At 61.9% G+C, this 22444-nt stretch overlaps 1 protein-coding gene across 3 annotated transcripts in view; it reads right to left on the minus strand.

Annotated features, from left to right (window-relative positions):
- The window catches only part of LOC129629698 (protein HIRA), a 46803-nt gene that overhangs the window by 23812 nt on the left and 547 nt on the right, over positions 1–22444 (minus strand). The window contains exons 2-9 of one of the 3 annotated variants that reach the window (XM_055549861.1): positions 11231–11293; positions 10308–10418; positions 9204–9294; positions 8201–8295; positions 3523–3618; positions 2565–2725; positions 1399–1566; positions 105–218 (exon numbers count right to left, since the gene is read on the minus strand). In XM_055549861.1, the coding sequence (XP_055405836.1) occupies positions 105–218; positions 1399–1566; positions 2565–2725; positions 3523–3618; positions 8201–8295; positions 9204–9294; positions 10308–10418; positions 11231–11293 (899 nt within the window). Of the gene's footprint in view, positions 1–104; positions 219–1398; positions 1567–2564; positions 2726–3522; positions 3619–7977; positions 8045–8200; positions 8296–9203; positions 9295–10104; positions 10419–11230; positions 11294–22444 lie in introns of those variants that run through there. The other 2 variants (XM_055549862.1, XM_055549863.1) reach the window with 2 other exon arrangements.

Below are 22444 nucleotides of genomic sequence, written 5' to 3' on the forward strand. Positions count from 1 at the left end.
CACCAGAGTGGGGTCTCTCCTCTCCCTGCGCCCCCCCGCCCCCGCCCCCGCCCCCGGGGACTCGCCCAGACGGACAGCGCCCACCCCCGCCCCCGGGGGCTCACCCAGACGGACAGCGAGCGGTCCTTGCTGCCGACGGCACAGCAGCAGTACGGGCAGCTGGGCTTCGCGGAGCTGCCATTCTTCTGCTTCTTCTTGAAGATTTTAGGGTTGAATTTCTGAAGTCAAACAACAAAGGCCAATCGACAACTAATCAGGCACCAGGCAGGTGCCCTGCAGTGATAGCCCCCAACCTTTCTGGCACCAGGGGCCACTCTGGCGGAAGACGGTCTTCCGCAGACCAGGTCGGGTGGGGTGGCTCATGCTCCTGAGAATATGCAGGAGGCAGAGCGCAGGCGGGGTGCGGGGGAAGGAGGGTGGCTGGGAACAGATGAAGCTTCGCTCGCTCGTGGCCCCCTTCCTAACCTGCCACACGGTGGTCCTCAAGGGCTGGGAACGCCTGCCCTACACCAAATTTGAGATGCACATGGGTGGCCCAGTGGGCTCTCATCCCAGAGGCAGGCAGATGGCCGGTGTGGGGAGACGGGAGAGCTGCATCAGAGGCGTGGGCCCTGGGCCTGGGGGCTGGGAGGCTTTGGGGCGAGTGTCCTGCAGAAGCACCAGGCCAGCCACGTGGCGAGCCCTGCAAAGGAGCCAGCCCCGAGCCCCCGGCTCTAACAAAAGCCGGTGTCAGCAACACAGCTGTTCTTAATTGTTTAAGACACACAGTTCAGGCCAGAACACCTAATGTCTATCATCAAGCATGGGAAGGATGAACCCGTTCTGACAAACAGAGACCGGAGATCAGGGTTCTGGACGATCCCCTGCCATGTCAGCCTCAGACGCCCTCTGCTTCCTCTGCTCGGTGGCCCACAGCTGACCGAGTCAGGCTCACACAGGCTGCTCCACAGCCGCCTCAGGCCTGTGAGGACGCTCCCCAGGAGGCTGGCTGCCACCACCAGGCGGGGCAGCTGACTCACAGCATGGCCTTGGAGCCACGCCGGCCACGGATGGGTCTCGGGGAGCCTGGGGAGTGGGCCACTTGTCAGGGCCACCAGCCTGAGTGCCCTCGGGCAGGCCCACACGCGTGAGGGGCCAGGCTGGGCGCACAGTAGCCCTAATCAGAGTCTGACTCTGGTGATACTCATCACCGTGTCCGTTTGCCAGTAAGATACACGGGATGTGTTCTGTAATTAGTTTACTGGAAAGAAGAACCGGACGACAACGTGTGCTGGCCCTTGGAGGCCGCCACCTCAGTCCCACATGTGGCCTGGGCCTGGGGAGCACGGCCTGGCCCAGGCTGTGCGGATCCCACTCGGGCGGCACCGTCTGCCACCAGCCAGAGGCCCAGAGACTCACCACGACAGTCACAGCTTTCCGATGCCCAACAAAGTCCATGTTGGTCTTCCAGCCCTCCCGCTCGATGATCTGGGCGGTGGGGCCGGAGTTGTTCATGGCGTGAGCAGACACCAGGTAGTGTCCGTCTGGAGACCAGCTGAGCCGCAGCACGTGGGTCGTCCCTCCACACTGCAAGGAGCACCTGTGCTTGAGTGGAGCCCAAGGCCAACTCCAACACCAAAACCCGCCCCAGGACTCAGGCTGAGCGGCGCCGCGCGGCTCTGCTGCCCCACCACTCAGCACACAGGCTCTGAGCGCCAGCCAGGCGGCACCCCCGTCCACTGCTTCTGACCACAGACCCTCCTCCGCCCAGCCCCGGTGAGCCCACGGGGGTCTGCAGAGCAAGTGCTGTGGCTGTCGCAGAGCCCTGCTGACCCTTGGGGGGTCTGGCCGCGAGCCTGTCCTGGCACGGCAGCAGGGACCACGAGGGCCCGACTGCTCTCCTGAGCCACCAGCCAACGAGAGGTTGGCAAAGTCCCCACAAACTGCCAAGGGCACAGCAGAGAGGCCCTGCTTCCCGACCCAGGCAGCCCTGACACCAGATCTCCTGAGGGTGAGGCGATGCTGCTAAAAGCAGCTGCTGAAGCTCAGGGTCGCCCCGGGCCGAAGGCCGAGGGGGGCTAGACCCAGGCTGTGCAGGCGTGGAGGCGGCTCACAAGGCAGAGCCCAAGTGCAGCGTGGAGACACACCTGCACCAGGACAGCCGGACACGGGGGCGTGCACACTCAGGAGGCGCCAAGGAAGCGTCTCCCGGACCACGGCAAGCCCCAGCTCTGACCCCGCGTGAAGGCAGAACTTGAATGAGGGAAGGGAAAACAGCACACGAGCCGCTGCAGCCGCACCTCTGGACGCTGTGCAGGGACTGCCAAGGCCCCGCAGAGGCTGCCTGCCCCCAGGGCAGAGGCCGGCAGGCGCACTGGCCGGCACAGGCGCTGCCTCTAGTCCCGCCGGGGGCGCGCGCTGCACCCGCGCCAGCGCTCAGCCACACAGGCCTCTCCACTGCAAAGGCAGATGTTTAACAGCTCCCGAGAAGGGAACTCTGGGCTCCCCCAGGGCTGGGCTGCGCAGCTCTGCCCCGCGCCAGGGGCGGTGTGGGTGCAGTGGGGTGGGGGACTGTGGGCCCTCACCTCGTCGAAAGGCTTGGTGATGCTGGTCTCTAACTGCCAGTCCAGCGTCCTCCACACCTTCAGGCTGCGGTCATCAGCTTGAGAGGCGATGTATTTACCAACAGGATCCCAGGTCAGGCCCTTCACCAGGCCAGAATGGCCTCTCAGAGTGGCTAGGATTTCTGTGAGGACAAATAAGAAGGGTTGGAAAGACTTCACCAGAGGAAAACTCTGTCTAGAAACACGGGTGGAGGGCCAGCTGGCCAAGAGGGGGCTTCAGGAGCCGTCCCGGCCAGCCCCTGGCGCTGGCATGCGCAGAAGAGCCCACGTTCTGCTCTCACCCAGGAGCTGGGCCCCAGCACCGTCCCCCAGCCACGGCTAACACACACCGAGGCTGCGTGTGCCCTCTGGGGCAGGGGCCAAAGCCGAGCCGCACCCCTCGTCCTGCTGGGAGCACAGTCCTGCTGCTGGTCTCCCTTCTGGACAGGAGCCCACCCGCCAGAGCCGCCCTGACCGCGCAGGGGCAGGCCCTGCACCGTGGGGTCCCTGTTTGTCCTCACTGAGGACGAGGTATGCGAGACGGGACCCGCCCCGACAGACCAGGACAGGAAGCACCTCGTGGGCTGGAAACGCAGAGCTGGCCGGGGCTCTGCCGTTGGGAGGGATTCCAGCCCGTCAGCAGGGAAATCAACTTTCTGCAGAGGGGAATGTGTTCGCCTGCTCACGCCCAAGGGCATCACAGAGAGACGCCGGGGGCAGAGGCCGAGCCCGTGGGGAGGGTGCACCAGCTGGCACGTGCCCGCACGGGCACTCAGTTACTGCTTCCTTTAAAGTCAACTTTTAAACCTTAGACACAGTCGACAGAGACCTGAGTTACTGGCGAGACCCTGCGAGGCCAATCAAGGGGACCCGGACCACCCGCTGCAGCCACCACCAGGGGGCGCCGTGGCCAGACTGCCCCGGCAGAGGTGGCGCAGACCTGGGAACTTCACGGCGTTCCAGATGACCACGGTGTTGTCCACGCTGCACGAGGCCAGCCACGCGTCATGGGGGGACCACGCAACGTCCATCACATCTGGAAGACAAGGGCGGGCGGTCAGTCTCTCGCCGTGGCGTGGGCGTGCACACAGAGCCCCACCCTGCCCGCCAGCCGGTCGGGCAGCCGGCAGCCCCGGGGCTCAGGGCTGCGCAGACTTGACCCGAGACCACCATCACTAGACTTTCCTAACCAGCCTGAAGCACTTGCCACCAGGCCTGCAACGGACAGGAGATCCGGCGCCCAGCGGCCCCGCCCATCCTCAGACGAAGCATGGCAGCCCTGTGCAGAGGGCAGGACGGCCGGGGGCGCTCTGGTTCCTCCGAGTGCAGCACCTGGCTGGGCACAGCGTGTACGGAGGAAGGGCTGGGGGCTGAAGACTGAAAGAGCCGCCGCTCAAGAGCCGTCGGGCCCTCTCCTCCAGGCTGTGAGCTCCTCGGGGGCAGCACAAGCTCTCCCGCTGCCCCACTCTGCGCTGCAGGCGCGGGCCGGGAGCAGGCTCTGGCACCCACGGCACGCTGCACACCCCGCACGTGGGACGCTTGTGGGTGGGGGGCTCCTCACGTGCTGCGAGCGTGACGTCCGATTCAAAGCTCCCTTTTAGCTTCAGGATGGCTTCCCTTCTAGCCCACTGAGTCTGTTTTTGTTTACTTGGCCACAGCAAGACTGCCCGTCAGTCTGACACTGTCTGCGGCCTCCCCTGCTGCCCCCGTGTGCTGGGAGGAGGCTGTGGGGGGGTCTAAGGCGAAGGCAGGTCTGTAGCAGGGGGCACAGGAACCTCCGGAGCCTGGGCGGGTGCTGGGGGCTCCACACACACCCCAGACCCCTGTGCTTCCAAGGCCTAGAGCAGAGGCCTGCTCAAGGAGGACTCCAGAAGGGAGGTGGGTTTCTCAGCAATTTCCTGAGCTGTGGATAACACAGACATCAGCCGCCAATTCCATCAGTTTTCCTTCCTGTAGGAGGTTATTGTCAAGTCTGTTATTCTCCCTCGTGGTACTTTTAAAAATTATTACTTCCTTTATATTTTACGTTCTGCTGGTGGTCTGGTGGGTGAGCGCTCCTTCCGTCTCCTCCTCTGCTGCGTGCCTCGCCTCTCACGGCTGGAGCACGCCATGCGGTCTGCAGCTGAGCTCATGCAGCCTCCTCAGCCCCGCCAGCCGCCGCGCGGCTGCTGACCCATCACCCACAGACAATGACGCTTTCCTCCAGTTCTGGGGCCTTGGCACTGCCTTGAACTCCCAGCCCTGCGTTCTCAGGAGCCCACGGCCTCCTCGACGTCCGACCCTCCGTGTGAGTTTCCCGTGTCCTGCCTCGCCCTACCAGAGGCCCTCTGGAGCCACTGCCGAGTCTGCGGTCAATATCCACAAGGAACACAACATCCCCGCAGGCCAGCTCGGACCACCTGCCTTCAGACCAAGCACCGGAGGCGTGCCCCACCTCGATGGCACGCTCACCGACTCCCCAGTGTCATTCCATCCTGCGATTCCCAGAGAATGACTTTTCTAACATCCTTAGCATCTTCCACCTGCACCAACGACCTTGGCTTCCTGGCCTCGGCCACTGTCCCCACGGCCACGCCCAGGAGCCCTCCCTGGTCTCACTCCCGCTGCTCCCCCAGACTCTCCGATGGCTCTTCCAGGCCATCTACTTCGAGGGCCCGGCGCCCACCCCTGCCCGTGACGGCTCTCGCCCTGTCTCTACAGGAGACCAGCCACGCTCCATCCAGCTCCAGGCCCAGGTCTCTCCTAAGCCCCTCCAACTGGGCCTGAACCGGACCACACCCGCAGGAACCACACCCGCCAGGGCCACGGCCTCCACGTGCTGCCCCGTGGCTGACGCGACCCCCGGTGCGCAGGCAGCTGTGGGGTGGGGGTGGGGGGCTCGCCCTGAGGCTCTCAGCATCTTCACTGCCCCCCGCCCGCCGTTCAGCCGCACCCCGAGCTCCGGCCCTGCCTGTTACCCCCTGCACTGCCCTCCACGACCAGCTCACGGGTCTGCCCCCAAACCCCACCTCTGCTCTGCTCCCCAGATCTGCCTGACCACCTGCCCCAAGTTCACCGCGATGACCCCCGCAGCCCGACAGGCCCTCACCCAGACGCCGACATGGGTCCCCCCGCCCCACAGCCCAGGCCCCCGCGCTGCTCTGCCTCACTCAGCCGAGTGCCCCAGCCCCAAGCCCACGGCCACACCCCGGGCGACTGCCCTGCGGGCCCCTCGGCCTGGTAAGGCCACGTGCTCATCCCCTTCCCACCCTCCGCTCTTCCCGCCGGACAGCGCCTTCTGAGACCTTCTTTAGGAGTCTGAGTATCTCTTTTTATCTGTGGATACTCCAATTGCTACTTTGGCTACTGCTAACTTTTGGCTATTGCTAGAGAAAACCAAAAGTTTTCTTATATGAGGCCAATTTAGTAATTTATTTATATTAGTCTGAAGTGCTTTTCAACGCTTTATAAGTTCTAAGAGCTTCATTCCTCGTATCATCTCATTTTTGTATTATTTTTCAGTTTATCTACTTTCTCTTTTTTTTTTGGTACACCACATAGCTTGAGATGGCTGGATGGCATCACCGACTCGACGGACAGGAGTTTGAGTGAACTCTGCATGTTGGTGATGGACAGGGAGGCCTGGCGTGCTGCGGTCCCTGGGGTCACAAAGAGTCGGACCCGACTGAGCGACTGAACTGACACAGCTGGTGGGGTCTTTGTCCCCAGACCAGGGACAGAGCTCGGCACCCGGCAGGGAGAGGGCTGCGTCCTCCCTGCTGGACCTCCAGGGCAGCCCTGTGCACCTTCTGACTCTGTTTAACTGCAGTGCAGAGATGCCCCAGGAGCGACGTGGCAACAGCACCCACGCCCGTCTCCTCTCCAAACCAATGGGGCGAGGCTCAACTGCGGGCCCCGTGTGCCCTTGCTCCCAGAGACCCAGGGAGAAGCTTATCACAGTAAGGGAACAGTTATCTACGGCCGTTAAAAAAAAGGGATTTTTATTAGGAATTGATGCTGAATAACCTAATATTCATTTCAGAATGCCCTAGGATAACCCTGGCTTTGCTTACCTAACTTCCTAGTATGTTAACATATGTGAACAGAGCACAACATAAAATTCTTCTGTTATACATCATACTTAGTTAAAACAAATCACTGCTATCAAATGTTATTAAATTCACAAGTATTCTGGTGTTACTGATTTTTCCAGCTTTGTTCATATTTGCTGGAAATGCAGGGTTGTTGCTTCCTTTGAAGAGTAAATATTTCTGTTTCAGAATAATTCTTAACAGTCAGAAACCATGCCTCAACAGATAAAGGGGGCTCAGGAGCCGTTTTCTGAAGGTGACTCCCAGCCTGCCCGTGGTTGCCACTTGCTCAGGTTTTCCTAACCCTGTGGTATCAACTGTGGGAACTTCACCTTTCTGGCCAAGACTGTTTGTTTCTGTGTTCTGTCTGCAGCTCAGCACCAGCATCATGCTGCGCCCGTCCCGGTCAGACACGCCCAGTACAAGGTCTTCACACGCTGCTTTTCAAGACCCAGCGCCTTCTACCCATTGTCTCTGCTTTCTCACGGATCCTTTCTTAAATGGTTTTACTCACACCTGCTGCCGGAGGAGCCCCCACTGAAGGCGAGCAGCTCTGCCTGCCTGTGAGGAGCCCTGGGGGTGGGCTCAGACCCAGTCTCAGGCGAGGGCCCATGGACGTCCTCTCTGAGCTGCCCCCGGGTAGCCTCACGGGCAGCTTGCTGGGTTCCAGAGACGCAGCTGACTCAGTCAGGGTGACCCAGTGGCCCTCCCTCGGCCCCTGGTCACCCTTTCAGCACTGTCTGCAGCGTGCCCCCCTGACCCCGCTCCAGCTGCAGGCTCCTCCCCAAGGGCTCGGGACACCCCCTACCGCTGGCTCTGCGGGCACCAGCAAAGGGCCCGCTCCCCCTCTGCTCTGCCCTAGAAGTTCCGCAGTCCGTCTCCTCTTAATGCGCACAGGCCCTGCTGGGCCCTGGCCATTTTCACCTGAGCCCGAGTCCACCTCCTCTGCCACAGCGTGGCTGGAGGGTCCCTCTCAGGCCCCAGGGCTGTAAGGGGCCCATCAGCAGGGCCACGAGCCCTCCGGGACCGGCCCTGTACACGCAGACGGCACCCCCAGATGCAGTGGGTGAGACGTGGCCAGCTCACTGCCGGCCCCCAGCCCCCTGGCACGCCCGCCCGGCCCTTCCCAGCCAGACTGCAGGCTTTCGGAGGAAGACTGAGCTGCACTGACGCTGGGGTCCCTGGCCTCTGACCGAGTGCTGTCCGCCTCCGTCCAGACCTGAAAAGTGCCCACTGAAGACACTCTAAACACTCAAAGTCAAGTCAGAAGCTTTCCAGTGGGCCCCTGTGTGCGGGTTTCTGTGGAATAAAGAAAGTGCGCTTACGGACTTAGCGATCCACTGATGAGGCAGTGACTCAGTTCCCAGGATAAACAGCGGAACGTGGGGAGTTCTACATTAAAGATATAAACACACAGCCCATGAGGGCAGGCGTGGGTACACTGACGCCGCTGGAGGCGGGCGGGGGTCGGGGCGGCCAGGCGCAGGGCTGCGCTGGGGCCCCGCGCTCCACGGGGCCGCTGCGGTGCCCCCCGGGCAGCCCACTCACCGCCTGAGTGACTCCGCAGGATGGAGACGCATCGCCACTGCTCCACGTTGGCAAGCTTGCCACCGGAGCCGAACACGGTGCTGGGCCCGATGTACCTGTGCGAGAGAGGAGTCAGCGGGGGCCGGGCCGGCGCCACGGAGACAGACAGACGGACAGCGGCCGGCTGCATGGCGGGGGCCGGGCGGGTGAGGCCACATCTCTGTACCGGGTGGATGCTCGCAGCCTGACCGACCTTGGCAACGTGTCCAAGAGACAGAATGACGTGACGGCCACAGGCCCGGACGTCACTCAGAGCGAGATCCCTCACGCCATCTACACTGGAGCACAGCCCAGGACACATGGAAACACAAACACAGCCTGCGGCCCCCTCTACGTGGTGGGATCGCGATTTGCTTCTGTTTCCCAAACTGGGTACTACACGCGTTATTCTACATTGGCTAAAACCACAGAATCCGAGGCCCTCCTGCAGGCCTGTGAACTCCCTGCTGGGACGCTGGGGCCGGAACAGCACTGGGGTGGTCCCCGGGCCCCGCAGGCGTGCCCCGCTAACACCCTCCATCCAGCAGAACCCATCCAGGCTACAGGCAGGCTCTCCTAGCCGCAGCCCCGGGGACACTGGCGGAGCGGGAGGCGTCTAGTCCCTAGCCTGCCTGGCCCAGAGGCCCAGGCCCAACCTGGGAGGCCCCAGGAGAAAGCGCACCGTGGCTGCAGGCGCTCGGGGCCGGGGAGCCGTGGAGCCGTGGAGCCCCGGGCAAGAGGGGGTGGGCGAGCGCCAAGGAGGACGGGCTCTGGACCCCACCGCAGGAAGGACAAAACCAGAGATGCCACCAGCACCCGCCCTGGGGGCGCTGAGCCGCTCTGCAGGCAGGGGGTGGCTGCCCCATCCACGTGTACTTCCTGCCAGCCCTGAAGCTGGAGCTCTGGGGACCTCAGTGCCAGGGTGGGATAAAGACCAGCAAAGAAGCTTCTAGAAACAAGACGGAAGAAAGGAAACAGTGCTTACGCAGCCCGCTTCCACACCATGATCAGCCTGTCGTCTCCCCCGGAAGCCAAGTACATCCCGCCGTTTGACCACCGCACGCAGTTCACGCACGCTGGGGAGAGAAACAGAGTGTCACGTGTCTGTGGGGCCGGGCGGCAGGCGCAGCTCAGGAAGGCTGCTCTGTCGGGGCAGGAGCGGGCACACGGGGCGCCGACCGTGTGCACGAGCGCCCGCCCAGGGCAGGGTCCGCGGGGGCGCTCGTCTCTGGGAGGTCAGTGCTGAGCGTGGTCCGGGAACTGGGAACTCAGAGCCCTCGCGTCAGCCGGGTGCAGCCTGCTGAGACATGTCTCCGACCAGGGACGACGCTCCACAGGAGGGCTCGTGAGAAAAGGCTGAGACGCCCTCTCCAGACCATCCAGGGCAGCGGCTCGGTAGAGCGTCAAACCGGCTTCAAGCCACCTACCAGCTCCTTCCCAACTGCAGGCAGACCGCCCTGCGCGCGCCAACTAAGCGGGCAGAGACCCTGGCCCTGCCGGTCGGAGCCCCCAGGGTCCCAAGACACAGGACACTGTCCAGGCTGTGGCCCTCACGTGGATGGCGGGAGGGGCACAGTGCGCACGGGGGCGCGTAACTGGGAGCGGAGCGTCTCTGGGGCAGCTGGGCGGGCCCCAGAGCCGGGTACGGCCCCCAGATGCTCCAGGGCAGGGAACTACGTGGCTACCACGGGAGAGGAAACTGCGACCCCGTCGGGGAGCCCCGAGGGCCTGGCAGAGGCCCCAAGGGCCACGGCGGCCGTCCTGGCGTCTGCTTAGTTGTCTCGTGGGCACCCTTCCCTGGAACCCTACTGCCTCCAGGCCACTGGTCCCAAAGCCCCGTGGAATCAGGCAGGAATGACTCGTGAGCAGGAAATCACCGGAGGTACCTGCGGACTGTCCAAAGGTGGCTCTGTGGGCGGGCCGGGTCTTCTGCTGAATAACTCACCCAGGTGTGCAGCCAGCATCCGCGCGTCAGACAGCAGGCCACGGGAGCTACGCCGCACGGCCTTATCTCTCTGATCACAAACACAGTGCTAGCCTTGGGCACTGTGCCAACACGCAAAGCCTGCAAAGGGCCACCCTGTAATACCTAAGTGATTGTCCATCTGGCAAAGCATCTTGGGGACATTCTCGTCCTTCTCGTCATCCTCCTGGAGGACTGGAGACATATTCCAGATTACAACCTTCCCAGAATCCTGTCCTGCAACGGAGGAGCAGAAACAACTCGGTAAGTCTGGAGCGGGTACCGGACACGGTGCCCCGGCCTCGCCCGGCGCAGTCAGGCTGACCAGGCAGACGCACAGAAACAAGCAGTGCTGGGCCCAGAGGCCCGGGCTCTGCCGTCGGCGCTGCCTGGCCTCCAACACGGACCCGCCAGGGGCCCAGGGGGCCTCGTGCCGATGAGGGAGACAGCGGCTGCGCAGGGCACCCCACACCTCCCCCCGCCAGGCAGCGGGCACTCTGCGGGCACACACACCTGAGCATCTCGGGAGGGATTCCACTGCTGGGAACTGCCAAAAGGGCAGCCCCTCACTAACTCTCCAGTACAGAAACAAAAACCAGGAAGGGCCTGGACGTGGACGTGTCAAAATCTCCACATAGCGCCCCCGAGAAGGCCTCACGGCCAGGAGATAGGACTCTTCCTCATCAGCCCCGGACCTCAGGGTGCCAGCCCGGCAGGCAGGCACGCCCGCGCAGACGAGGACGGAACCCCAGCCCCAGGGACTGCACGGAGCTCTCCCGAGCCCTGAGAGACGTGCAGTGATGGCGGGCTGAAGCCTGTGCACAGCCCCCTCCAGTTCTGTTGTGGGACTACCAGCCTCCCCGCACTCAGGAAGCTGGGGTGCAGGCTGCCTTCAACAGGAGCCCACGCAGCAGGGTCAGAACGCAAACCCGCTGCCAGAACACTGAGAGCGCGCTGACCCCAGGCTCGGCCGTGAGCCGCCACGGGTGCGCTGCAGAGCGGGGACGGGCGAGGGTGGGCACAGCGCCCCTCTGCTCCCCAGAACCTACCTTGCCCTCCAGTTGCGAACTTGGTCCCGTCCGGGTGAATATCAACTGAAAAAATTGGTTTGCCTGGGAACAGAGGAGAGAGACACATGGTAACATGCCGACACGTGCAGAACCAGCAACTCACGCACTGTCCCCGATCACCGCTCGAGGGAAGACAGGCTGCCGACAAATGCTGCGAGTCAGCAACAGCGCGAGCTGCCCCACAGCCTCCTGGGCACCGAGCAGCCCGCAGCGCCTGTGCCCCCAGGCTGCGCCTGCAGACCCCACACTCACACCCAGGTCACCACCAGGTGGGCATGTCTGGGAGGCAGCTCGGCCCACCCTCACCCGCCCCCTCCGGAACAGCCGGGCCCCACTGGCGTCAGGGAGTCATCTCCGCCAGCACAGACCCACAGGGTGCGGTCAATCAGACGGCACTCCCTGAGGGGAAGGCTAGGCCCCACCGGGGCCCGCGAGGCTGGAGCCAGTTGGGCAGACTGACCGGCGAAGGCTCCGCAGCAGACTGCGCCCATGGGCGTCTCCCAGCTCTCGGCCTCCTTCAGCCCCGGGCCCAGCCCAGGGAGGGGGCTCAGGGACACATGAGCGACCTAACGGCGACCTGGACATCAGCAGTCACTGACACAGATGTGGGGCGGTCGCCAGGGGTCTCTCAGTTGAGGACACTCTGTCTCCATCACAACAGAGGTGCACGGTGCAGGTGGGCATGCGGGTCAGGCTCTGGCGTCACATGACAGCAAGCGGGGACCGAACAGCAGTGTGGCTCCCCACAGTGCCGTCTCCCGGAGGGCACGGCCACAGTGAAGCCAAGTGCAAGCCTCCACGAGGCCGAGGAAGGCCTCCACCTGGTCATGACGCGGTGGCGGGGAGCAGCAGGGCACACGCGCCAAACGCTCCTGCTCTGCGCTCTGGAGGCAGCAGTTACTGCAGGCCCCGAGCCACAGCTCTGTCGCGACAGGTCAGTTCTGCCTGGCAGCCGTGGGCCCACCCCGAGCACAGGCAGTGTGTTCAGAGCCGGGCGCCAGGGCGGCTGTCAGCCCTGACCCAGTGGCACCCACCCGCACGCAGCGGCCACCAGAGCTCGTCTCAGGGCACAGACCTGCACAGGCCCCCTCCACCCTCAGGAGAGCCGAGACACCATCCGCAGCGGCCCCAGGAAGGCAGGCGTGGGCAGCATGGGGGCGTGCCGCCCATCCCCACAGGGACAAGATAACCCAAGGAGCCTGTTCCTTCGTGCTCTGCATAGGCCAACGCGCCTGGGCAGCTGCCACTGGAGCAGACGAAGTCCCAGCTGAGCTGGCACCAGTCCTCAGTGGGCAGCAGCGAGAGCACCCAGAGCCCAGCTGGAGCACAGCACACCCACCTGCCTGCAGACCCACCCGGAGCACCCAGAGCCTGGCCCGGCACACGCACAGCCCCAGGGAGGCAGGATGCACACGCCGGGAGCCTCAGCGCGGAGCTGGGGGCGGAGCCACCGAACTCAGCCCGGGGCTTCCTGCAGAAACCACAGCTGCCCTGAGCCCCCAAGGCGGAGGGTCAGCCAGAAGACGGGGCACCACCCAGAAGTGCAGACCCGGGGGCAGGCTGCCACCCTGGGGCAGGGGCAGTGGCGGTTCCTACGGAGAAGGAACTGTTGAGCTGGAGGACGTGGGGACGGCAGAAACGGGGGTGGGCCCAGGACCTGCTGCCTCGAGGAAGGCGCTTCAGCTCTCTATGCGGCCCCTCATCTACAGACGGGCAGCGGAACCCTAATCTACACACGTGCAGCCGGAACCCTCAGCCACCAGACGGGCAGCTGGAAACCTCATCTACAGATGAGCGACCAGTCCCCAATCTACAACAGTCGGCCGGCACCGAGGAGACAGACAAAGACTCCAAGTCACAGGGCCTCCGAGGCCTGCGTCTCAGTCCGGAGTCTCTCAGAGCGGGGTGCGCCTGCGCTCAGCGAGGCTGGCGCCCGTCTCCTCTGCAGGGAGCGCGCCTCGGGTCAGAGGACACACGGATGGACCTGTGAGGGGCTCTGGCGGTGGCGCTGTGGCTGCAGCGGGAGAGCCTGCCGTGAGCCACAGAGACGCGCCCCCGACGGCCTCTACAGAGATGGCGGCACAAGCGAGGCACGCCCCAGGAGCCGCCGCAGCCGGCAGCCCACCCTCGGGCTCTGCTCCCAGACGGCCCTGACCCTAAGCCCCCTGGAGCACCCCACTCCTGTGCTGTCTGGGGGTGCTGATCCGAGGGCTGCAGCACGCGGCTCCCCACTGGGCAGGAAGAGAGGCAGCTACCGAAGCCGGTTGTGACTCGGGCGCTCAGACAGAACCCTCCTGCCGGGCCTTAGGAGGCCCCCGAGTCCTGACCTTCACCTACCGCCACCTACAAAAACCAACCTGAGATGATCAAAGGCCTGGATGTTGAAAGTAACATTTTAAAAACTCTTAGAAGAAAACAGAGGAAGGAAAAAGCTTCATGACACTGGATTGGGCAACGATTTGTTAAGATGTGACAGCAAAAGCATGGGCATTAAGAGAAAAATTGGACAACCTGGATTTCTTGAAAAGTTTCACTCATCAAAGGAAACTATCAACAGAGTAAAAAGGCAACCTGTGGAATGTGAGAAAATGCTACTAAGTAACATCAGATGTCCAGTATATACAGAAAACTCCTAAAACTTAATGACAAAATCCTCCAAAACTCTGATTCAAATGGGCCAAGGGGGGCCTCGCTGGTGGTCCAGTGAATAAGAATCCACCTTGAACTGCAGGGGAGGTGGGTTCGATCCCTGGTCCAGGAACTAAGATCCCACATGCCACGGGCAGGGCAACCAAGACCTCGCACCTCAACAGAGACCCCACGGGGAGCACTGAGGCCCGGAACCACAGCCAGAGACAGAAAAACGTTAGCGGGTGAGAAGACCACACACACCTGTAAACGGGCAAAGGACTCAAACAGACATTCTCCAGAGGACAGCCACTGTGAGAAGAAAAGAAAGAGAAGTGAAGACCAGGGCTGGCGGGGAGGAGGTGGAGAAACACACCCCCGTGGGCTGGTGGGAACAGAAACTGGGGCAGCCCCTATGGCAGCTCTCAGGGGAGTGCAAACGGAGTGACCCGCGCTGGGCTGCGCTTAGTCGCTCAGCCGTGTCCGACTCTTTGCGACCCGTGAACTGCAGCCCGCCAGGCTCCTCCGTCTGTGGGGATTCTCAGGCAAGAATACTGGAGCGGGTTGCCATGCCCTCCTCCAGGGAAGCTTCCTGACGCAGGCATCGAACCCAGGTCTCCCACACTGCAGGCAGATCCTTTACCATCTGATTCACAGGGGAAGCCCAGAACTACCTGGGATCCAGCAACCCCACGTCTAGGTTTATGCCCCAAAGGACTGGAAGCAGGGTCTCCAGGAGGCATTTGTACCCCAAGTTCTCAGCAGCTTCATCCCCAAGAGCCAAGAGGGGGACGCAGCCCAGGGCCCAGCGGCGGATGACGGCTGAGGAAACGTGGTATGTCTGCACAGTGGAGCATCACTCGGCAATAAAAAGCACGGAAACCCTGACACAGGCACAGCACGGAAGAAGCCTGAAGACAATCTGTTAGCCCACATCAGCCAGTCACAGAAGCGCAGACACTGCACGCCTCCACTCGTATGAAGGCCCGAGAGGGCTCAGATCCAGAGAGACAGGAAGCAGAACGGCGGTGCCGAGGGCTGGGGCGGCTTCGGTCCTGCAAGATGAAAATGCGTGGAGGTCGGCTGCCCCACTGTGTGAACACACGGGACACAACTGAATAGCACATGTGGAAGACGGTTAACACGATAAACTCTACGTTCGTTTTCTCACAACTTGAACAAACCCTAAGCAAAACTGAACCAGACCGTGCAAGTCTGCACGCAAACAGGCAGGTGGGGGCAGGAGCTGGGTGCACTTGTCCGGGTGCTGGAACCACGTGGCCGTTCCCGCCGGGGATACGCAGGTGAGCGCACACAGGCAGAACGGCCACCGCCTCAGGAAGCAGGAGGCACGCACACAGAGCCTCACAGCCAGTTTTCTAAAACCGCAAGCCCGTCTGAGAGATACAAATGAGTGTCAAACACCTGTGGCTGCCATCAGCATGCGGACACGCTCCCCCTGCAGGTGACAAGTGTGCGCGTCCGTCCCACAGCCTGCACTCTGCAGAGGCCCAGCTGCCAGGCCCCCCGGCCCACAGGGCCCAGCGCCTTCCTCTCGTGCCCACCAGCTCTGCCCTCCGGCCCCCGTTCCCCTCACGGGCTCCCCCCGCCCCCCAGAGCCGGTCTGCTTTCCCAGGAACGGTGTGGCCACCATACGGCAGCTGGGCCACTCTGCCCAGCAGGATGTGGGCTATGAGCGCTGGGTACCTTGTCTGCCTCCTCAGGGTCTCCCCAGGCCCCGCAGTGCACAGCGGGCCCCCCAAACACCGGCAGTGGCGAAAGGCTGGGCAGAGGCCCCACGTTCTGACACACCTGCCGGGGCGGGGGTCCTCTTGGCTGAGAGGGACTCATGCGGCACCCCTGCCAGGGAGCAGTGCCTGGCTGCACGGCCAAGGGGCCTCTGGGACCCCCAACCTCTGGGTCCTGAGTCAGCACCGCTGCCAGACACCTCTCGGGTGCCAGCTGCCCGACACGTTCGAAACAGCGCACAGGAAGGAAGCTGGAGGCGCGCGTCAGGCAGCCATTGCTGGGCTGGCTTTGGCTTTTCACGCCATGATCCAGAGGTGAAGCCGGTGCCGGCGCATGTCTGCAGACTACTGTCCCTCTTCCTGCGAGTTTCTAAAGTGCCATCCCTTCCACCAGACCCATGAGAAAGGCAAGCGCAGGCAAGTACCACATTCCCACAGAGGGAAAATCCGTTTAACAACCTAAAGAAAATCACACATAGTTAATAATACTGTATTGCGTATGTAAAAGCTGCTAACAAAGTAAATCCTGGAAGCTCTCATCAAAAAAAAGTAATCCTGCGAAGTGACGGACGTTGATCATCTTTGCATTATGTACAAATTGTGCTGTACACCTGAAACGAATTAATGTTTTGGGTCAATTTTAAAAAAAGAACCACCACCCCACGATATTATTTAAGTGGAGAATGCCTGGTGACACTCAGCTGTCTGGGGGAGGCTACAATAAGAACATGGGTTTGCTGTGATACGGGCCCGCGGCTAAGGCCTTAAACGGCCCAGGCACCTTTACGACGTAGTCCACGCACTCAATGAAACCCGTGTTTTCATTTCTTCCGCTGTCCCACACAGCACAAGAGGTCTGGTTCCCCAACAAGGGCCCCGCACTGGGATCATGCAGTCTTAACCACTGGACCCCCAGGGAGGTCCCAAACATGGGTGTATTTAGAAGCACCAAGTCACCCAGTTATCTTTTCCAAATGGTCTGAAAGACCACGTTCAGAAGTTTTAACAATGTGTTCTTGTTTTTGCATTTTCTAACTTTCTAAAGAAAACAGGTCTTACTTTTCTCAGAAACACTTTTTTACATTTTTCAAATGACAAGTGCAAAATCACCAAGCACTCCATTCTCCAGACCACACCCCATTAACACCCCTGTGCAGCCTGACTCGGCGGTGGACACGGCCAGAGAAGCCACCCCCCTGCTCCTCAACAGCATCCAGGCAGAGCCGGCGCTTCAACAAGGCCCCCGGGCGCCCCAGCTGCTCCTCCACAGCCTCCCTGACCTTGGGGGTCGCGTTCACTCTCTGGGGAGGGGAAAACACTCCGCCTCTCCAGTGGGGAACAGATTACAGAGCCTGCTTGCTTGACAAAACTCACCCTGTGGGAAGCTTGATGTCAGTGCAGTTCAGTACGTAAGTTACACTTCAAAAGCAGCATGTGTGTGCGTATGTGTGTGTGTATGAATGTCACACCCACACACGTGCACGCTCACTGCACCGGCACCGCCCTGGCCGCCTCCTGCGCGGCACGGCCACAGCCTCTGCCCAGGTCCCTTGGCTCCCACACCTGGCCCAGGCCTGCGGCCTGGCAGAGTCACGAGGCCGCAGCCAGGAAGGCCCCTGAGGCCATGCCAGGCGGACTCCTGCACCCACGCGAAGCCGGCCGTGCCCATTCCCAGGCCTGCCCCGCAGGCGTACTCTGGCCGCCCTCTGCCGGAATGCTCCGCCCGCAGAGGCCTGCCTTCCCACCATCCGGCCTAGGGGTGGACTGCTGGCAGCCTGTGACGGCTGCCCAGTGGAAGAAGGGCTTTCCCAGACCAGGCCTTCTTGCCGGGCAGCCTGGGAGAGCCCACAGAAGGAGCGGGCAGGAGACGCGGGTGGGCCTTCCGGCCCCTCTTCTCACATGAGGCGCCTGGGAGCCCTGAGTAGACTCCCCCCCCCCAACCCTGTCCTACTCCTCCTGGCGGGAATGGCATCACCTGCTGCTCCCCAGGACGGCGCTCGTGCCCTGGCCCTGCAGGAAAGGCAGGCACGCGGCAGATACTGCAGATGGCAGGTGGGCGGCTAGGGTCTGCGCCATGCCCAACGCCCGCTCCGTCTCCAGGTGTGCTGCTGACCTCAGCAGGTTTCAGGAGCCGCACACCCTGACAGCCCACGGGCAGACCCCTGGACAAGCAGAGGCGCCTTGCATCTCTGGGGAAGAGGATGGTTCGAGGCAGACAGGTCCCAAGACGGGGGCCATGGCTGCAGGACCCTCCTGGCTGTGTGACTGAAATTCTAATCCTAAGGCGAAAGCAGCTTTTTATGCACTCTTTAAGTTAAAAGAAGTATCTGCAAACACTTTACTTCCTGGCCTCCGTCTCTACTTTTTTCTCAGCATATTAACGAAATCCACCGAGTGTCTCAAATCTAGTCACCTGCCTCCACCTGGCTAACCTCCACCCTGACCTCCTGCCTCCACTGCGTCTCACACCCACACCTAGGAAACGGCCTGCCTGCATCACCCAGCCTCCCCAGGAAGGTCCAGGCACCCCGCAACGCCCCGGAAGGAGCACACACTTCCAGGCAGGTGCCCAGGGCTTCAGCCCAGAGCCCCAGCGGCTGTGGCCCGCGCCGTCCATCGCTGATACGCTCGCCCACTTGAGCCCTCCAGGGGCCGTCACTCTAAACACCCCCTAGCAGCAGCACGTCCTCCACCCCCCATCCTCCCAAGGGCCAGACTCAGGCCTACGGCACGCACACCCCAACCCTGCCTCCTCCCTGGAGGCTGTCTCCTCTGCACTCTGGACAGCAGTCTGTCCAGCGGTCTGCCCCACGCTAGCCCGGCGCACATTCACCTCTGATTCCACAGGACTTCTCTGCAGGATTCAGGGTTTAGGGTATAAACCCCAAGCGTATGATGCAAAGCAGAATCCCACCCAGTTGCTTCTAAGCATTCTTCAGACGTATTCTGGTTACTTTTCAAACCCCACTACTGTCTCCAGGCGTAAGCTGGTGTGAGTGTGAAAAGCATACAATTCCTGAGCCTTCACAGGTGAGCTGGGAGCAGGCCAGGCAGGTGTCACCCACTTCACTCAACAGACGGGTAAGAGATGTCAAGAGCCTTCTGGAACACAGGTCTGGCAAGCAGCAGAGACTCAAGAGGAGGACCATCTGACTCAAAACGAAAGGCAAAACCCTTGTCCTCAAGCAGCTCACAATCGAGTGGGACGGGTGAACAGGTCCCCAACAGCAACCACCGAGAGACACGCTCACCCAGCGTGGCCCCCCCAGGACGGGCGTCAGCCAGCTGAGTGCTGCGGGGCGACATTGGTGAGGCCACAGCGCACCCCCACCCACCGGCTCCCGGAGCCTCATCCCTGCCAGCGGCGGAGACCCAGCACGTCCCCAGACACCAGCCTGTTGGACTAGTGTGATCCGGGCCAACAACACAGGTTACAGGAATGACCACGGCGGTCACGAAGCGTCACCTCCTCCCGGCCTGTCCTCAGAGCAGCCGTGCGGGCCTTTCCGCACCCAGGCGCCTGCGGTGCCCACCCCTTCCCTCCGTCTCCCCTTCAAGCTGACGTTCTTAAATGGCAGTAAAAGGCCTTAAATCCTCTGAGGGACGAGAAGGGATTGCAGACAGGAGAAAAACACACACCTCAGAGCAACGGGACCACTGACAAGCTACCCTGTTGTTGAAAATCCGCCCGACACCTTTCACGGCACTGCCGGCCAAGTGTGAGCCAGGAACTGACGAAGGGCGTGGCTCTGTCAGTCCTGGCCCTTCTTGTTGGAATGGGCTCCACTCAAGAGCTGTGCATGAACTCCACAGGGGACAAAGGCTCAGGGAGGGGAAGAACCATGACCCTCCCGTCAAGTTTTCTCAACGTACAGACTACGTTTTCCTACAACCAAAACATAACTGCTCTCGCTTTCTAACCAATATACGGTCGTAACCTAATTAGAGACAAACCTTATCTCGGCCTAAAATAAAATACTGTGGCCACCAGATGCTAAAAGCCAACTGACGGTAAAAGACCGTGATGCTGGGGAAGACCGAAGGCAGGAGGAGGAGGGGACGGCAGAGGACGAGAAGGCTGGATGGCATCACCACTCAAGTGCTGGTGAGTCTGAGCAAGCTCTGGGAGACGGTGAAGGACAGGGAGGCCTGGTGTGCTGCAGTCCATAGGATTGCAGACAGTCAGACACGACTGAGCGGCTGAGCAACAGCAGAGAAATACTGTCTCCCAGAACACAGAACAAACCACGCGCACGCACGTGTGTGGACAGTCCCTTGTATGTGACTCCACACACAGCAAACCTCGCGGACTCCTGCAGCGCGCCGCGGCTGACGACGCCTCCACGTCTGGGCTCAAACGGCAGGCTCGGATCTCACCGAGGTGCAGAAGGCGGAGTCAAAAGCCCAAGAATTCAGTTAATAAACGATGATGTCTTGAACCCGCTCTGACCCCACGTTCGAAGCTCCTTTCTGTGACAGGACTTCAAGATTTAACTCATCTCCTTAGCACAGTGGTTCTCAACTGGGGCTTCTGACCTGGCCAACAGGCAGCATCAGCAATGTCTGGAGACAGGTTCCATCGTCACAAGTGGGTGATGTCTGTGTGTGTCAGTGTGTGAAGGTGCTCCGGTGCAGAAGCCAGGGCTGCCGCTAACTCCCTACAACACACGGGCTGGCCTCCACGCAGTCAGCAGTGCTGGGACGGAGAAAGCCTCCCCTGGAGGCAGGCCTCACCATCTCGTCAGCCCGGAGACAGACGACGGGCGAGCACACCTGCGACCAGCAGACGCTCGCCCACTCCGCCACCGGGCCCTGCCCCGCGGAAAACGCAGGCTCGCTGCGCCTTCCCTCCCTGGGCTCTGAGAGCCCAGAAAGACTACGTTCAAGCTGCATCATCAGTCAGGAGATGGAGTGCAAAGTCAGGAAACCAGAAAGCGCTGTGACGTACTCTCCAGAGTACCTCGATCTCTTTGGTTTGTAAACTGAAGTTAGGGTGGCTTAGCTGGCCACCACCGGCCACTGGGATTCCGAGCAGCTCCCACCTCACCAGTCCTTACAGGACGGCACGGGCGTGGTCCAGACTGTCAGTCAGTCTGTGCTTCAGGAGAGCTGTCGTTCACCAGCAACGGTCCTTCTGAACACTCCATGAGACTGGGCTGATTTCAGGAGACTTTAAAAGAAAGGAGATTTGACAAAGAACAGGTCTAAAAGAGTCTCAATTTCTTCTATCGTTATCTCCTAGGTTTCTAATGCACTTCAGACTCTGGGGAGCCCTCTGTCCTCCTCCCCAAGCAAACACCCCGATCACACCAGGAAGCAGGCAGGGCAGACACCGTGAGGCTCCCTGTCCTCAAGGCCGGTGGGGAGGCCACAGGAAGGAGCCCCGGGCCGCAGTCCAGCCCACCCTGCCCAGCCCAGACTTGTTCCCATCTGTGCCTAAATGATCGCTTAAGCATCCCGACCTGCTTGTGCTTATGCAGCGTGAAAATCATGTCCTACAAAGGAGCTCATCACAAGGGGGAAATTATACAGCGGAGGATGACAGGAGGAGGGCGAACCACACTCAACCTGGCCGCGCAGTGTGGCAACATGAAAATTCCTTCAGGCTTCACTTGCTCAGCAACTAACTTTTCCTTTCCTGACTCACACGCACGATTTTTAATTACTGAACATCTGCCCAGTTCTGCCGGGGGAGCCCGCACCCTGCGCCTCAGGAAATGCACTTGGAGCGAAAAGCAGGAGAAATGAAACTGGAGCTCACTGCTTTTGCTTTCACGCACTGGCAACTGAGTCAGTTATGGCCGCCTCAGCTCTCACGTGCATCAGCAGCGTTATCGGACCCTTTGCATAGAAGGCACGGTTAAGTGCGGCAAGGGATACGGAGCGAGCCAGGCAGTCCCTGCGCTGGGGGCACATAAGGCGCCCACCCTGGGGCGGGAGAGGGTCTAGTGAGTAACTCAGGAGCAAAGGGGGACCTCACCCGCACCCTGGGAAATGACAAAGACGTGATACCCTGCAAGACGGAAAGGCAGAGCACTGCCGAGCCAAACAACAGACTGGGGTTCAGCTCAGCTGCTGCAGGAGAAGGCATCCTGAGATCCGAGTTCAGAACTAAAAAGCTGCTGGCTTAGGGAAGGAGAAAGCGCCTACCCGACAAGCTCTAAAAGAACACTGCAGCTCCCTCTAGGCGCCCGGCTGAGTAGAAACGAGGAACAGGACAGAACCAGGGTGACTCCTATCAGCAGTCAGACAGCCGGCGGCGGCGGGGACCCTGGCCTGGACGATAGCTCCCCCACAGCACTGCCCGTGGGGGGTGGCGGCTGGCGCCCCTCCCGTCCCCAGGGAGCCAAGGCCAGGGCCCGCAGCAGGTGCGCGCACCAGGCAGAACTCGGCCAGCACTGCCGGCCCCCGCACGCGTCTCTGCACCAGTCTCTTAACCCAGGGCACTGAGCAGTCCGCTCCAGGTGTGCCGTGGGGCCCCGGCGGGCCCTCTCTGAGCACACGCCTGTGCCCCGCGGGCCCCACCCGAGGGGCGCTGACGCTCCAACTCGGTGCGAACGCAGTCCCGCGGGGCTGGGGGGCCTCGGCCCGGCGTCACGGGGCTCCACTCGGAGGCACGGCCAGCGGATCCAGCCCCGGGTACGGCAGGACGTGCCCCTTCCAGGTCTACACGCCACCAGCGGAAGGCCACCGCGTCCGGCCGTCGCACGCTGGCTCGGCCCGCCCGGCCCGCGCTCGGGGTCGCTCCGCCGCCGCGCCGCGACCTCCGCCCGGACCGCGAGGTCGCGGCCGAGGGCTCCGCGCACGTGCGGGGGTG

This window comes from Bubalus kerabau, chromosome 16, assembly GCF_029407905.1.
Source record: "Bubalus kerabau isolate K-KA32 ecotype Philippines breed swamp buffalo chromosome 16, PCC_UOA_SB_1v2, whole genome shotgun sequence".
NCBI classification, from domain to species: Eukaryota; Metazoa; Chordata; class Mammalia; order Artiodactyla; family Bovidae; genus Bubalus; species Bubalus kerabau.